The following is a 16,486-nucleotide window of genomic DNA, read 5'->3' on the forward strand; positions in this document are numbered from 1 at the left end:
AACAATATCAATTTACAGCAGAATGATAGAAATCCATTCTGAACTGAATCTCAAAATATAATGCGCGAGAAATGTTCCAGAGGACAAAGCGAGGGATAAAAGAATTAGTACGAAAACAGATCCGTGATTATCTGACCTTTAGTCCGCTGAACATGGATTTGTTGGGAAAACAAATAGCAAATGTTTCAAACATACAGTTAGAGTAAAAAGTGACCATTTCTGCAAAGTTCATCCAACATTTTTCTTTAGCTGAATGGATGATTTTTCAAAAAATATTCTAAAAAAAAAAAAATACATTTTGAACATTTCATAATCACAGGGCACAAAACATAAGATGGAAACACTGACAGAAAACTATGCAAAATGTCAAGCACAGTTCAAGTAGTGTCATAACGGTCTCTTAGGTTCATAACTGTCTCTCAATTCAATTTGGTTCGATGTCCAAGAATCAGCCTTGTCCAGCCTCCCCTGCACAAACCACACTGCATTTGCTGAGGGAACGGACATTGATGCAGCCTGTGAAAACACACTTACACAATACAGCACAATTCCAACAAACAAACAAACCAAGACGCAGCTGTGATTTCTTTGAACGGCACTAGAAAAAGTCAATGTTTACCTCAGTGTGTGCTTTTGTCAGCAAAATAAGAAAAGAAGACCTTTACGAAAGGAGTTACAGGACGTTCTAATAAACACTGTTCTTAAACATTTCACAAATCGGATGAAAAAAATTGACACATCAATACTCTTAAGGTGATGATACACGGGGCAACTTTTTGGGCAATGTTGCTGGGCAATGTTGCCGTCAACGGGCAACCAGATGAGACACAGGGCCCACGACCGATCTAAATTATCCAGATAGAAATGTGTTGCCCATTTTCAATGGGAAAGTGCCCAAGCAACAATCGCTCGGCAAGATTGCCCAGCAACATTGCTCAAAAAGTTGCCCTGTGTATCATCACTTTTAATGTCTACAATTATAGACATGAAGAGTATCCTATTAATCAACATTACAACATGAAAAATGTTCACTAAATTACCTTGCCCTTTATGGTGAAAAAAACTGTATATGGTTGGTTTTTGGAAGTACAAAATATGAATCGCCATATAATTTATGGTGGAAAAACAGTAGAGGGACATTGCAAAAAGTCCTTCTCTTCTCATTTTTGTTATATGTAATGTACATAGGATGTTTTGTGTTACATTTAGTTTTGCTGGATATCATTACATTTTAATTCAGGTGAAAATCAGATTTTTGGTAGTGCAAGTAGATTGCTATATATTAACATTTTAGCACCATGAAAAGTTGTAAAATATACAGGCACCAAAATGCCATCCCATTATACTGAAAACATTGTTGGGGTATAATTTACAATAAATGTCTAGTAACCAGAGCTGCAATTTTTTACTATAAATATAACAGAAGTTTTTTTTTTTTTTACAGAGTAGAACAAACCTACCAAAAGTAATAAACATAAATGGATAACACATTCTGCTCCATTTGTGGTGCAATGGATATAAGACAAATGATTTGAGGTATAATTTAGTGTGTGAAAAGTGCTATCACTTTAAGCGATAAAGCGATCAGACTCAACAAATCCAATTACTCATTATTTCCTGGCAGGTTAATAAGGATTGCAAGCCAACTTTCTGCCAAATCAATACAGACCATAAACTGATCTTTGTGTCCATGTACATTCCAAGTGCATCCAGCAATGTTTTTCTTCAACAGAAACACAAGAAAAAGTCTGCAACTGCATCCTTGTGTGGGTCACCATTAGCACGGGAATGCAAAAGATTCTACCAGAAGTAGCCAAGCAACCCTGGCAAAGACATTGAGAATTTATTGCAAAGTGAACACAAAATGCAGATAACATCTAATAAACATACTGGGCTGATATAAAAAAGTGCAAAACTACTTCAATTTGCCATGCTTGTGTTCTGGGTTATACGGTTTAAAGGCTGGGAATTTTACCCTGGGCACTAAAGCATTAAACTCCAGATAATGTCCAGAAAGATGTTGGACAGTTTTCCAAGGAATGTTGAACAATGAGAACAATAAGGCAGGGAGGCATGCTCTCACACTCCTCACCCATTAAAATATGCACAAATAATACCACAAAGAACCGAGGATGGAATTTACACGGTCACACCAGCCATGTTAGGCTGCCTACATGAACAAAAGTGGTTACAGATGGCCAGAAGTGTTGTCATCCAAAACAAGCTGCGGTAAAAACAAGTTTGTTGGTCTAGGATTCGAAAACAAGGGTCCGACAGACGAAAATGTTTGATCGTAAACCTGCTTCAAGATGGATACAGGTTTGCAAGGTGGATTACTGCTTATGAGGAGAGAGACAAAATAATTACTTTGTCAAAATCCTGAACTGGATACCAACAAAGTACCGTGAGCACGACACTTAATGATGCACAGATCCCTGACCACAAACTCAATCCAGCTACCGTCTACCTGTGAACAGATGCTGAGATGCTTCAATGAAAACGAATCGCTTATGCTGCTATTATTCACCTAAAGATGATCTTGATCACACTTTCATTTAACCATCAAGAGGAAAAGCCAACATCTCTCTTTTTTATTGAGGCCGACTCTCACTTCACAATGAGTTCTGGGCAATGAATCAGAGTGATACCGCCTCCACAACCATCTGAGGCGATTCCTTCACTTCCTGAACTCGGCAGTGGACAAAGGAAGCCTTGTAACGCAGCACTGTGGCATCACTGGTCTACCGGATTCATGGTGAAACCGAGAGAGTGAAGGCTGGGGAAGCCTTATCCAAAAGCTGATCAGAAAATACACGTGCTCTTCCTTTTTCATAGAAAAGTCTTGATCGGTATGAAATAGGGATGTTAATTAATTAACATAAATTCCCATGATCGATGGTAGTTTAAATTAACGATCAAATGCTTAGAAGTAGGGATGGGACGGTATGAAAATGTCATATTACGATTATAGTGTCCAAAATTATCGTGATTATCAATATTATCACTGTTTTGTTCAAATGAGATGAAAGTGTTCAAAAAGAACAGATGCTCACACTGAAAACATTTCAACAAGTTTTATATTTGAAAATCAACAAACAACAAATAAATATGCAGCTCTATGCAGTTTTTTAAGCAAGATTCTGTTCTGTGCCATGCCATTTCCTTCTTTATAATGCCCGTCGTCAATAGCGTTTTTGATTGTATTGAAAATGAAATCAGAGTTGATTTATTGTTTACAGAGTTTGATAATATTGTTGTGATCATCTTGTCTAGACGATTGTTTTGTACGCTGTACAAAATTGATTTATAAACAGGTAAGATTTAACACATTAATCTCAATTCAATATGTCCCCGTAATTATGTGGTAAAAAAAAAATCGGTGTAATAAGTGTACAATGAATCTATACATTACTATCCCTTAAAATGTCACTCATAATAATAGTCTTGTTTGAAGTTGTTCGTTCGTCTTTGGCTCAAAGCCACTTGCTGCGAATTTTTCTTCGCGGAAGCTTCACGTTTATTTCAAGTGAGTGACATAAAATATTTCAACTCAAAACAACATTTTGTGCCCAATTATTTCCCAGACGTAGTTTTGGTATTGAGGTCCAAGTTAACTTGCCTTGCGTTCGCTATACAACAGTGGGTGATGGTCACACAAGACGACTCGGAAGATTTGAAGTGTTTCTATTGCAGCGACTTTTTGTTCGGCAGACAGGGTGACCATCCTCGACCAAGTTTCCCTCAGGACTTTTGTAAAAGCCAAAATATGACCAGACCTCAGATTTGGTCCTCTTAAAAGACTGGAAAATCTCCCGAGCACGGTCACTGATTTCAGCAATTCCTTCTCGAATAATAATAATAAAAAAAAAACATTGTGTGCTGCACGGCCTGCGTCAGACTGTTGCTGGCTGGACAGGATTTACAGCGAGTTATTAAAATCGCGATAATCAAACACGGTTTTAATGATAATTAAATTTTAAACGATAATACTAACCGTCAGTAGATTTTATCGTGGTTTATCGTGAAACCGGTAATCGTCTCATCCCTACTTTGAAGCTTAACTTTACAGTGAATATAGGGAATACGGCCATCACTTGAGTGCTTTTAAATTTGCTGACATAGAAGCGCTCCATTTTCGTAGTGTGAATTTGTGGAAAAAGAACTGCTTTAAAGGAAAATGTTATCTGTAAAATCCTCACAGATAGACTTAAGTAGTCTTCCAAAGATCCTTCAAATAGAGACAGACTTTAGCTGTGCTTGATGACGTGGCATGTGACCCGCTGCTTGGCTAAAGCTATAGGACTTCCAGGGTCCGATCACGTTGCAATCATGACGTAGTGTTTTCCAACGTCATTTGAAAGTTCAACCAATAGAAACTGGATCTCGGGTGTGGTGGGTGGGTATAGTGGGTAGGAACAATATGAGACCAATCGACCACGGTTTTATACCTGGAGCACACTTGGATCGGTTTAAAATTACATTTTAAAATATTATAGCTATTATATATAGTTACATTCAGTGGTTAAATTGGGCCGGGGCTCTCCGGGGCTCAGCCCCGGCACATAAGCCTGCTCGTTTGCAGTCAGTTGCCTACTTGAAATTATGTCACATACAATTTGATGAAAGTGATGCTTTTGAAAACATATTTCTGACAATAAATGAAAGATTTTTGAAATGGCATGTCTATTTTGTCTCGGCGGAGCTGAGATGAGAAAAATCGGAACACGGCCGTATTTTTGTTCAGCTGCTTAATCTCGTTGTCAGTCGACCATGATCGCGCACCGCTCGCGCATGCGCATCTGACACGGATAAATGTACACAGCAATAATGAATGTTCCTGGGAGACCGTGGTTGCGCGGGATGTGGATGTTCCAGAAATGTCAAAAAAAGTGCCCTGGCCTTGAATGACAAGGTAAGGAAAATAAGACTAAATCAAAATTAAATAACCAGGACTAGGTTGACCATGTGATTTGTCTCAGGAGATGTTTTGAGCATTTTACTTCAGATACCGGATTATCAGCAAACTGCCAAGAGAACTGCTAATTTAACGTTAGCTGGCTACTTAAAATAAACTAGCAATCTATTCAGTCAGCATATTTGTATTTGATCTGTGTGAATTACAGAAATATAAGACTTGCTAGACCTAAGTTACTTATAGCTACCAAGCTCTGTGGTTAATGAAAATTAAATCAACCATTTATTCTCCAACTTTCAGAGATAAATTGAAATGAGTGGAGTATATCCACCCAAGAAGAGGAAACTGACTTACTTCTTCAAAAGGTGGGGTGATATTCCAGACATTTTTAGCATGACTAGCTCTGTAACATGTTGGCAGTAGAGATGGGACAGTATGAAAATGACCAAAATTATCACAGTGTTCGGTATTATTGCGGTATTTTTAAAAGTGTGTTCAATATGTTCAGAAAGCACTGACAGCCTGTCAGTGACAGGCCTACACAAGCTGAAATAGTTTCAAAAAGTGTATGTTGTTCACATATCATGTAATACTCAATTTCTCCATTTCTTTGCACAAAACTCTCCAGAAAGTGCTATTTAATGGGCTATTTTTAAAAAAAAAAAATCACGGGGGGGCATGCCCCCGGACCCCCCTAGGGAGAGCACCCCCACATAATAAATCCCAATTTAACCCCTGGTTACATTTGTAATAATATTATACAATATTACGGTTTTAACTGTATCTTGAGATCATATAAATGCATCCTTAGAGAGTTCTTAAAAAAAAAAATATATATATATATATATATATATATATATATTCCAGACCACAAACTTTTATACAGTTTGTGTTTATGAGGATATATATATATATATATCCTCATAAACAGGATAGTTTATGATAGGATAGTTGAAGTTTCCATAACAAGCACACATACAAGACAGAGTCTGCGCATGCGCGTGCGGTGTTTGTTTGTGTTTAGAGCTCCGTCGAATTGATTCATTAATCCTTGATTTTCTTCTTTACCACTCATTTATTAACAAGCACTTTCTATTTTTATATCGTGTGAACCTATCCTCGATACTATTCCCTATAAAAAACAATCGGATTGCTTTGATATCGCTACTTAGATCCAACTTTGCGAATCTCGGCTACTAGCCTTTAGCCCGCTAGCATTTCACGCGTGGGCTCGCGCCTATCGAGCGTCTGATTTTACACCCGTTTCACTGAAAGGATACAGGTTATATCCAGCATTCCAGTCCTTAATTAGTAGTGATATTGGTAGTATCACTACTAATTTACTGTTCATCTGTTATAATGGCGAACATATCGGATGTGTGTCTAACGTTACCTCTGAGTGCAGGTGAGGACACATTCGAGCTGATGTCGGTGCGATTGGAACTGGAATCGGTGGAGAAACAGATCCGTGGTCTGCTGGAGAGGCAAGCCGAGCTGCGGGATCGGCGATCAGCGCTTGAAACGTCACGCGCCGATGCTCACAAGTCAGTGGTTAGTAACTTTTTGACTCCGACTTCCTCTACTCCGTGCGTTTCTCTGCCCAGGAGGACGCGATCATCTCTGGCTTCATTCACTCCGGCACCGACACAGCACCATGGACCCTGGGTGATCCCACAGCGGAAGACACGAGCCAGGACCAGAGCAAGAACCTCTCCGCCCCTCCCGGTCTTCGAGATCTCCACTCGGAACCGCTTCTCCCCTCTTCGCGAGTCGGAACGCGACGACGCCGTGATCATCGGCACTTCCATGGTCCGTCATGTCCGCGCTACCTCAGGTAAGGGTAAGGTGCGCACTCACTGCTTTCCTGGTGCTCGTGTTCTTGATGTCGCCGCACAGGTTCCCGAGATCCTGAACGGTGACGAGCGCGTCGGAGCCGTTGTCCTCCATGCGGGAACGAACGACATCAGGCTGCGGCAGACGGAGGTTCTGAAGAAGGACTACAGGAGCCTGATCGAGGCGGTACGCAGCACAGCGCCTGAGGCAACGATCATCGTGTCTGGACCGCTTCCCACGTACCGACTAGGACAAGAAAGGTTCAGTAGACTATTTGCTCTAAATGAATGGTTAATGTCATGGTGTAATGAACAGAAACTGCTCTTTGTAAATAATTGGAATCTGTTCTGGGAGCGACCTAGGCTCTTCCGTCCTGATGGCCTGCACCCCAGCAGAATCGGAGCGGCTGTTCTGTCGGACAACATCTCCAAGACGTTGCACACCATCTGACTAGTAAGTCAAAGTCCAATTCACAGTCTTTGCTGTCCCAACTTAATTGATATAAGTAGTGTAGAACATTATATAGAAACTGTGTCTATTCCTCGTCTAGTGAGGCCAAACAATAAATCTAGTGTAGGATCTAGGAAAAATCTTATTGTAATTAAACCAGAAAATCTAAATATCAGTGAACAAAAACAATTTCTAAAACTAGGTCTTCTAAACATTAGATCGCTCACACCTAAGGCGGTTATTGTAAATGAAATGGTCACAGATAATAGCTTCGATGTACTTTGCCTTACTGAAACCTGGCTTAAACCAAATGAGTATTTCGGTCTAAATGAGTCTACTCCCCCAGGATACTGTTATAAGCATGAGCCCCGTCTGATCGGTCGTGGCGGCGGTGTTGCAACAATCTATAGAGATATTCTTAATGTTACTCAGAAAACAGGTCACAGGTTTAATTCGTTTGAAGTACTTGTGCTAAATGTTACGCTCTTAGATGTAAGAAAGAAATCCCTATTATCTCTAGCCTTGGCTACTGTATATAGACCGCCAGGGCCCTACACTGATTTCCTAAAAGAGTTTGCAGACTTTCTCTCAGATCTATTGGTCAATGCTGATAAAGCAATAATTGTTGGAGATTTTAACATACACGTAGATAACACAAATGATGCGTTAGGGGCTGCGTTTACAGATTTATTAAACTCCTTTGGGGTCAAGCAAAACGTCAGTGGTCCCACTCATCGTCTAAATCATACACTAGATTTAATTATATCATACGGAACCAATCCAACCGATATAGATATTATACCGCAAAGTGACGATCTCACTGATCATCACATGGTAACTTGTATAATACGTACTGCTGAAATTTGTCATGTTGCGCCGCGTTATAGACCAGGCAGAACAATCCTTCCAATCACTATAGATAGATTCTCAAATAGCTTACCTGATCTATCTCAGCTGCTCAGTGAACCCAAACAAACAGATGAACTAGAGGAAATGACCAGCAGTTTGAGCAACATTTTCTCTAGTACATTAGATATTGTTGCACCAATTAGATTAAAAAAGGTTAGAGAGAAAACTAAAGCACCATGGTACAATAGTACTACACATGCTATCAAGAGAGAAACTCGTAACTTAGAGCGTAAATGGAAACAAACTAATTTAGAGGTCTTTAGAATCGCGTGGAAAGACAGTGTGTCACGTTATAAAAAGGCTCTAAAAGCAGCCAGGGCTGAGCATCTCCGCAAACTAATAGAAAATAACCAAAATAATCCAAGGTTTTTATTTAACACCGTGGCTAGACTAACAAATAAACAGACATCACCCGAGCAAATTATTCCGTTACAGTATAGTTGTAATGATTTTATGAATTACTTCAATGAGAAAATAGAAAGCATCCGAAATACAATTGTAAATGTACAATCCTCTATGGTGTCTTATGATTCAGCCTCAATTATCGCCCCTCAAGAACAACTACACCGCTTTACAACTGTAGGACAGGAAGGGCTAAATAAACTTATCATTGCATCTAAACCAACAACATGTTTATTAGATCCAATACCAACTAAATTTCTGAAAGAAGTGTTACCTGTAGTGGAAGAGCCTCTTCTTAATATTATTAACTCGTCTTTATCTTTAGGTCATGTTCCAAAAATATTCAAGCTGGCAGTAATAAAACCTCTCATTAAGAAACTGCAATTAGATCCAAATAACTTAGCAAATTACAGACCCATTTCAAATCTTCCATTTATGTCTAAAATACTAGAAAAAATTGTGTCCGCTCAATTGTGCTCTTTCTTGCAAGAAAATGAGATATATGAAAAATTTCAGTCAGGATTCAGACCGCATCATAGCACAGAAACTGCGCTAGTTAAAATTACAAATGATTTACTTTTAGCTTCTGACCAAGGCTGTATCTCAATATTAGTTCTACTCGATCTTAGCGCTGCGTTCGACACTATAGATCACAAAATACTCTTGGATCGACTACAAAACTACACTGGTGTTCAGGGACAGGCATTAAGCTGGTTCAGATCGTACTTATCGGACCGTTACCATTTTGTTTGTTTAAATGGGGAAAAATCGAAGATAACGTCAGTAGACTATGGAGTGCCGCAAGGATCGGTGTTAGGCCCTCTGCTATTCTCAATATATATGCTGCCACTTGGTAATATTATAAGAAAACATGGAATTAATTTCCACTGCTATGCTGATGACACTCAATTATATATTTCATCACGACCAGATGAAAACACTAACTCATCAAAATTGACAGAATGTCTTAAAGATATAAAATGCTGGATGACGTGTAATTTCCTGCTATTAAATCCAGATAAAACGGAGGTATTACTTATTGGTCCAAAAAACTACCCACAAAATCTCTTACAATACAGCTTTAATTTAGAAGGATGTCCTGTTACCTTATCGACTACAGTAAAAGACCTGGGTGTTATACTAGACCGCAACTTGTCTTTCGAAAATCATATTTCATATGTTACAAGAACTGCCTTTTTCCACCTTAGAAACATTGCTAAATTACGTAACATGCTATCTGTTTCCGATGCAGAAAAGTTAGTTCATGCATTCATGACCTCGAGACTAGATTACTGTAATGCCTTATTAGCTGGTTGCCCTGCATCCTCAATAAACAAGCTACAGTTAGTGCAAAATGCAGCCGCTAGAGTTCTTACTAGGTCAAGAAAATATGATCATATAACACCGATTTTATCATCTCTGCACTGGTTACCTATTAAGTTCCGTATCAATTACAAAGTACTACTACTGACCTATAAAGCCCTAAATGGTTTAGCTCCTGTGTATTTAATGGACCTTCTATCGCCCTACACTCCATCGCGTTCGTTAAGATCACTAAATTCGAGGCTTCTGGTCATTCCTAGGATATCTAAGTCCACTAAAGGAGGGAGGGCGTTCTCACATTTAGCTCCTAAACTCTGGAATAGCCTTCCTGATACTGTTCGTGGCTCAGACTCGCTCTCCCAGTTCAAAACTAGATTAAAGACGCATCTCTTTAGCCAAGCATTCACATAATGCTTACCTTCTATTGTTGAATCAGATCGAATGCATTAATATTATGAACAGCAGCTACGCTAATTATTTCCCATCTGCTTTTCTGCTGTTATCTCGGGACGCTAGTCCCGAGGTAAATAGCGTTCGTCAGCTCCAGTTTGTATCCAGACTCTCACGGAGACTTCTGATGCCCCAACGCCTGCGATGAGACGACTCGACGCCTGTGAAGAGACGACTCAACGCCGGCGATATGTTATGCCCTAAATTAATACATGATGATTAACTAACTATATTCTTCTATGTACATTTCTGAAATGCACTTTCTGTAAAGCTGCTTTGAAACAATATGTATTGTGAAAAGCGCTATACAAATAAATTTGAATTGAATTGAATTGAATATATATATATTATTATAATAATAAATATTGTGTTATCAATCATATACTGGATATATTTTATATAAAAAGTGGAAAATTGATGCACAAATAATTTTACCTATAGACCCATCCCTACTGCATATGTAAAAAAAAAAAAAAAATGTATTGCAATAAAATCAGACACATTGCTGGACTGCGGCAGAAAAAAGAAACAAGACCGAGCATGTGACAGCCCCGGTGTGTAAGAGAGTACAAGATAAGGAGAGTGTTTTTGCATGTAGTCAGACAGAGCCATTTAACACCATACATGGCTCTGTTTAAAAAATGTATTTAAATTTTGTCAACACAAGCACACCCTTCACTCCTGCCAACCACAGCCCTGTATATCTAGAATTAATTTGACACTTCTGGGTTCATTATGGCACCCAGATGTATACGACTACAATGATAAAAGAAAATTGTTAAGGACGTTCACTGTTGCCATATCCTGTTTGTCTCTGGCATGAAGACTAAACCCAGAGGGAAGGTTAACAATATCAAAAGTCAACATAAGTATTAGGTTGCACCAACCCAATCTGCCCTGATGTCATCACAGGAGAGGTTGACATGAAGTTTCTAATCCAGATCAATATGATCTCTAGAAAGGCATTTGAATACATTGGATACATTTATCTGCAGGCCTGAACTTCACTGAACTTTCCAGATATGGAAAGCCCATCATTCATAAAATTTGACACATCCCTTGGCCTTGTGAGACTATAAAATATTATGGCTATTTTGATCGTGCTTTCAAAACTCATTGCAATATTTATAATTTTGCCTGAATTTATTTCACCAGCAAAATCACTGTGAGTATATTGTGAATACTCAGCCATATCAAGCAGCCCTATCAGGGTCTATATACACTAAATATGGTGGGGTTTGGAAAGCTTTTTTTGGTAAAAAATGTATACTTTACATGTAATAAAATAATACAATTCTATTTCAAATAGATGCTGTTCTTTTCCTGAAAAAAATGTATTGTGTTTTTCACAACAACAACAACAAAAAAACAGTAAGAAATGTTTTAAGCAGCAAATCAGCATATTAGATTATTTCAGAAGGACCATATGACACTGAAGACTGGAGTAACTGTTAAAAATATACCTGACAGGAATAAATGACATTTTAAAGGGGTCATATAATGGTACATGCACTTTTACAAGTTGATTGTACTGAAATGTGTGTTGGCAGTGCCTGTACACAACCATCATATAATGATAAAAATCCATCCAGTGTTTTTGTTTTAATCTCCTTATATGTTTTCCCGTCTCAAATCGAGCTGTGTGACGTCACACGGCCGGACGCCCCTCCCACGATTGTTGATTGACAGCAGCGTTTCAACACAGACCCGCCCTGAGCGAGCTGTCATCATAGTCCGTCATTGTTGATATACGCTGGAGCAGAATGGCGTCTAAGCGATTGTGGTGTTCTGTTCTTGGGTGTAATAACGAACACAGCAGTCATTTTGATGTTCCTAAACCCGAACTGCTGAAGACGCAGTGGCTGAATTTTGTTTTCAAAGGGAATATTCCCCACAAACAACGTCAATGCTTTCATGTTTGCGCGAATCATTTCTCACCAGACTGCTTTATAAACGAGGGTCAGTATAAAGCTGGTTTTCCTAAGAAGCTGCTCCTGAAAAAAGAATCGGTAGCAACTATTCATGTCCCTCTGCACCTCCAGAAAAAGTGTGTAAAGTTGTATTAACCTTTATATTAATCTTTGCAAATCGCGAAAAAAAGCTTTTCATGACCATTAGTTGTAACGTCAATCCGTCAATGAACTAACCTATACATCAGTAAACACATCGTTAGTATCTCACTACTCTCCCCTGTCAGTGCATATAGACGAGATAGATCAAAGTGCCAACCATTCAGAAACGTCCTGTTCGAGCCTTAATGGGCTCTATGCACGGCGGTATTTACGGTGAAGGTCTAAGGATGCTGGATTACTTCCGCCGATCGTAGAGTCCAATGCTATACCGAGAATTTATATTGGTTTTTAGACTCTATTGCTATACTAAAGAAACATTAGTCACAAAAACAGACAAAACAGACACCCCTCGTTTTGTTTATGCTTCTGTGTTTATTATATTAAATAAACATAACTATATATAAAATTACATCTAAACGTATTAAAGTTTCGTTTCAAAGACGAGAGGACAGTAAATTTTGAAGACTCTGCCATAATCCCGTTTTCCACGGTTTCCCTCCGCTTTAAATCTCCCCAACCGGAAACGCAAGAGCACCCTTGCGTCAAACGCGGAAGTTATGCGTGCATATAGCCCATTGTCGAACTTCTTTGCGGCCGTCATCTTGTTCCGGGTCCGACTCCGGTTCAAATTGATACGGTTGCACAGATGTCCTCAGAGACTCCCGCTGCCATTCTCTCTCCAAAATATACCCTCAACTGTTGTCAAAGCAACACTCCACGTGTGTTGTGTCGAAACGCCCCACAGAACAGAGGGGCGGGGTTGAGCAAAGCTCATTATCATTTAAAGTAGGGCTGGGCGATAAAACGATAACGATAATAGATCGCGATATAATTTTTACTCAATACAACGATATCAAGAGTTCGATACATGTTCGATAATGTTTATGCACAAAAAAAGCGGAACGAAACTCATTTGAACCGCGCGCCACACGGACCGTTTATCCGCTCGGCTCAAAGTCCAAACCGCAGCGCACTGAGATCCAGTGAGATGCGCTTGAATTCAGTGAAGAACACAAAAGTCTCGGTGATTTAAACCAGTTTAAAGGCAGATGAAACAGCGCTGACAAACAGGAGAAACACTGTGATACAGTCAGAATCTGAATTTATACTGAATCCATTTACTATTATGTTAGCCTAGTAATATTAACTGCACCATGAAATGTGGGATATACATATTGAATTGTATTATATTATTAATGTAGACAATGTATTAAAGGACGAATGGAATATAATTACAGTTTTTAATAATGTATGTAGGCTACTATTTTTCATACAAATGCAAATACCAAAAACCAAGTTACATTTTGCCATGAGAGTGAGGTGCTATACTGTCTGTAGGCTATGCCTGGTTTTATCTGTGGTTATCATGATCTGAATGCATGAAACTGGATGACCAATGGTTCATTTTAATAAAATTCAAACAGTCAGAATATAACATTTTACCAAATTAAATTGAGGTCATTATTTTTTTAAACAGATGTTACTGTTTTTGCTAATGAACATAAATTTAACTTAGTAAATCTGCATCCTAACTAATATTAATATTGCAGCCTGCACCGCAAACTGCTGAAGATACGTGCCATCCAAGTCAGGACACACAAACCTGTTTCAAGACTTGTAACAATATCCCCCATTAATACATGCAGAAACTAAGAAATACATTTTTCTATTAAGATATTTATTTTGTTAAGGAAAAATGGCATGTTTGAATGTTCTACCTGAGATTTGTGAAATGTCCACCTGTTTGTCATGATATGTTCTGACAATAAAGAGTAGTTTAAAACCACAATTAACGCTCTGGTTTCTACAACTTTCACTTAGGAGCAAAAATCTGAAAAACTTAAAAGAAATAAAAATTTGACATTTATCGTGATAAATATCGATATCGACTGATATAAAAAATGTTATCGTGATAATTTTTTTGGCCATATCGCCCAGCCCTAATTTAAAGGTATATGCACTGAAATGGCATGCTGAAAACAGAGCTGTTTTGGACCAGGTAAAATTAGTGTTTTCTTAAAATACTAATGAAAATTTTTAATAAAAGTATATTACAAAGTTTTCATTTAGACCCTAAACATTCATATTAACTTGTACAAAAATGGCATTATATGACACCTTTAAAATATATTAAAATAGAAAAGTTATTTCACTTCATTTGAATAATATTTGACAATTTTACTGTATTTCTGATCTCAATAAATGCAACCTTGGTGAGCCAGAGACTTCTTTCAAAAAATTTTTTTTTTTTAAATCTTACAAACCCCAAACTTTTGATTGGCAGTGTATCATTCTGTGTTATTAAAAGCTCTTTCATGCTCTGATTTGTGATGAATTGTACATTCTCACTCCTTAGGCCATAAGTCAATTACACAAATTATGAACGTATTCTCCTTGTGGAAGTTTAGCTTGTTTCACAAAAACTCGACCGAATTGACAGTCGACTTGTCTGAGGTTTATTAGCTTGCCTTGTACTGAACTGAACGATCTTACGTTGACAGATAATTCTGCTTCCTTCCTCGTCAGACAGGGTGTGGTTCATCGCATGGTGCAACTGGTGACAGCAAGTTTCTGTTCCCTTAGGCAAGAGTTAAGTTAGCAGTCCTCTTGAGTCTTGGAATGCTTTGGGTAGCCGTGCCTGGCTGTAATATAAATCCCACAGCTTTCTGACAACTCATTTAAATCAGTTTTTTTCCCATATTGCATTCGCCAATCAGTGGTTCAGATATGCAAATAGAAGGCAAAGCATCAGCCATGCAAATTAGTCAGTAAAAATGAATAGGGATTTAAGTTTTTAAAAAAGACACAGAAGCACAATTCAAATGTAATAAAAGTGGACATTATATTATAATTATAGTGAGAATATAGAATTAGTCTTTTTGGGCCACTTTTATGATACTTTCATGTTGTTTTGTGTCTTTTTTACAGGCTTGAACAATTGATTGCAATTGTATGAAAACATTCGTCAAAAATGTGTGTTGTTCAGTGGTAGAAAAAGTCTACGGGTTTTGGTCAACATGAGAGCAAGTAAATGATGAATGCATATAACAGCCTGATGAGTCACGGGCCACTCTGAATGATCCTGCCATTTGGAATATGGAAGGGGGTTGACACCTCCTAAATCCTCTTCCTGCTCCAGGGCAAATGTAATGTAATTTCAGCTAAGACACTGCTGCCTTTCACAAGCTCAAGCTATAAGAATCTCTGCCACTGCGATCATCTACATTGCTTAAACAGCAGCCAACTATTCGGCTGGTAATCAGGTCTAACATTAGAGAAAGCGTTAGGTGTGTTCGTCTTGAAGCGGTGCTGCGCAGATGGCGCAGACCAATTTTAACATTATTAAAACTACATACTGAGTGACGGAAACAATCTTTGTCATAGAATACACTTGTTTGTTCACATTGAGTTGACAGTTTGAAAGTTCTTGTTTCCTTTAATTTATTTACAAGATCTGAGGTGAATTATCCATTGTCACTTTCAATAATATATAGGTCATGCAAAGCTCATGCAAAGCCATAAATAAAGCACATAAACATTACCTGAGATACTTTGTGTGTTGCTGTTATGAGCTTAAATGCATAAATAATAAGCTTCTACACATGAAACTCACAACGCGGACGACCAACACCAGTTTACAACGAATAAAGTGCCATGAAAGGTAGCATTCAGAATAGAGCTGGATCTGTTGTCTAGCCATTGAAGATCCATAATCGCATAATCAACAAAAAAAAAAAAGTCCCCGTCTTGTTGACACGATCACATTTGAACGTGCTTTCACGGCTTGTAAAAGGTGACATTTTGACTATGCAGCTAATTGCCATGCAGGAAACAATGAATAGAAATGAATTTAAAAAAAAAAGTTTGAGATGTCAAAACCTCCATAGCAACTCTTCTAACCCGCTAATTGCCGTAAAAAAATTAATCAATGTGACATAGTGCATAATCTTCCTCATCAGAAGTTAAAATGAGTGCAAAGAAAATGCTTTATAACGACAGCTGAAGCACGTCTTGAAAAAGAGTTGCATTTAACCCTGCATACCTGCTGGTGATGAGATATCCATCGCAAAGCTCAACTCTGACGCATGCAGCCTTAAGGACGTGCACCAAACACAGAAACCTTAACTGGTAA

The 16,486-nt window shown here is 38.3% G+C and overlaps 1 protein-coding gene across 4 annotated transcripts in view; it reads right to left on the reverse strand.

Moving 5' to 3' along the window:
- Nucleotides 1-16,486, reverse strand: part of LOC130097112 (coronin-1C-A) — a 64,734-nt gene that overhangs the window by 38,458 nt on the left and 9,790 nt on the right. Inside the window, exon 1 of one of the 4 annotated variants that reach the window (XM_056263814.1) lies at nucleotides 16,397-16,463. The exons of the other annotated variants lie outside the window; for them this stretch is intronic. Coding sequence (XP_056119789.1) covers nucleotides 16,397-16,418 — 22 coding nt within the window. The 5' untranslated portion in view covers nucleotides 16,419-16,463. Of the gene's footprint in view, nucleotides 1-16,396; nucleotides 16,464-16,486 lie in introns of those variants that run through there. 4 annotated transcript variants of the gene reach the window in all.

This window comes from Rhinichthys klamathensis, unplaced genomic scaffold (genome assembly GCF_029890125.1).
Source record: "Rhinichthys klamathensis goyatoka isolate OS25496 unplaced genomic scaffold, OSU_Roscu_1.1 h1tg000210l_1, whole genome shotgun sequence".
NCBI lineage: Eukaryota > Metazoa > Chordata > Actinopteri > Cypriniformes > Leuciscidae > Rhinichthys > Rhinichthys klamathensis.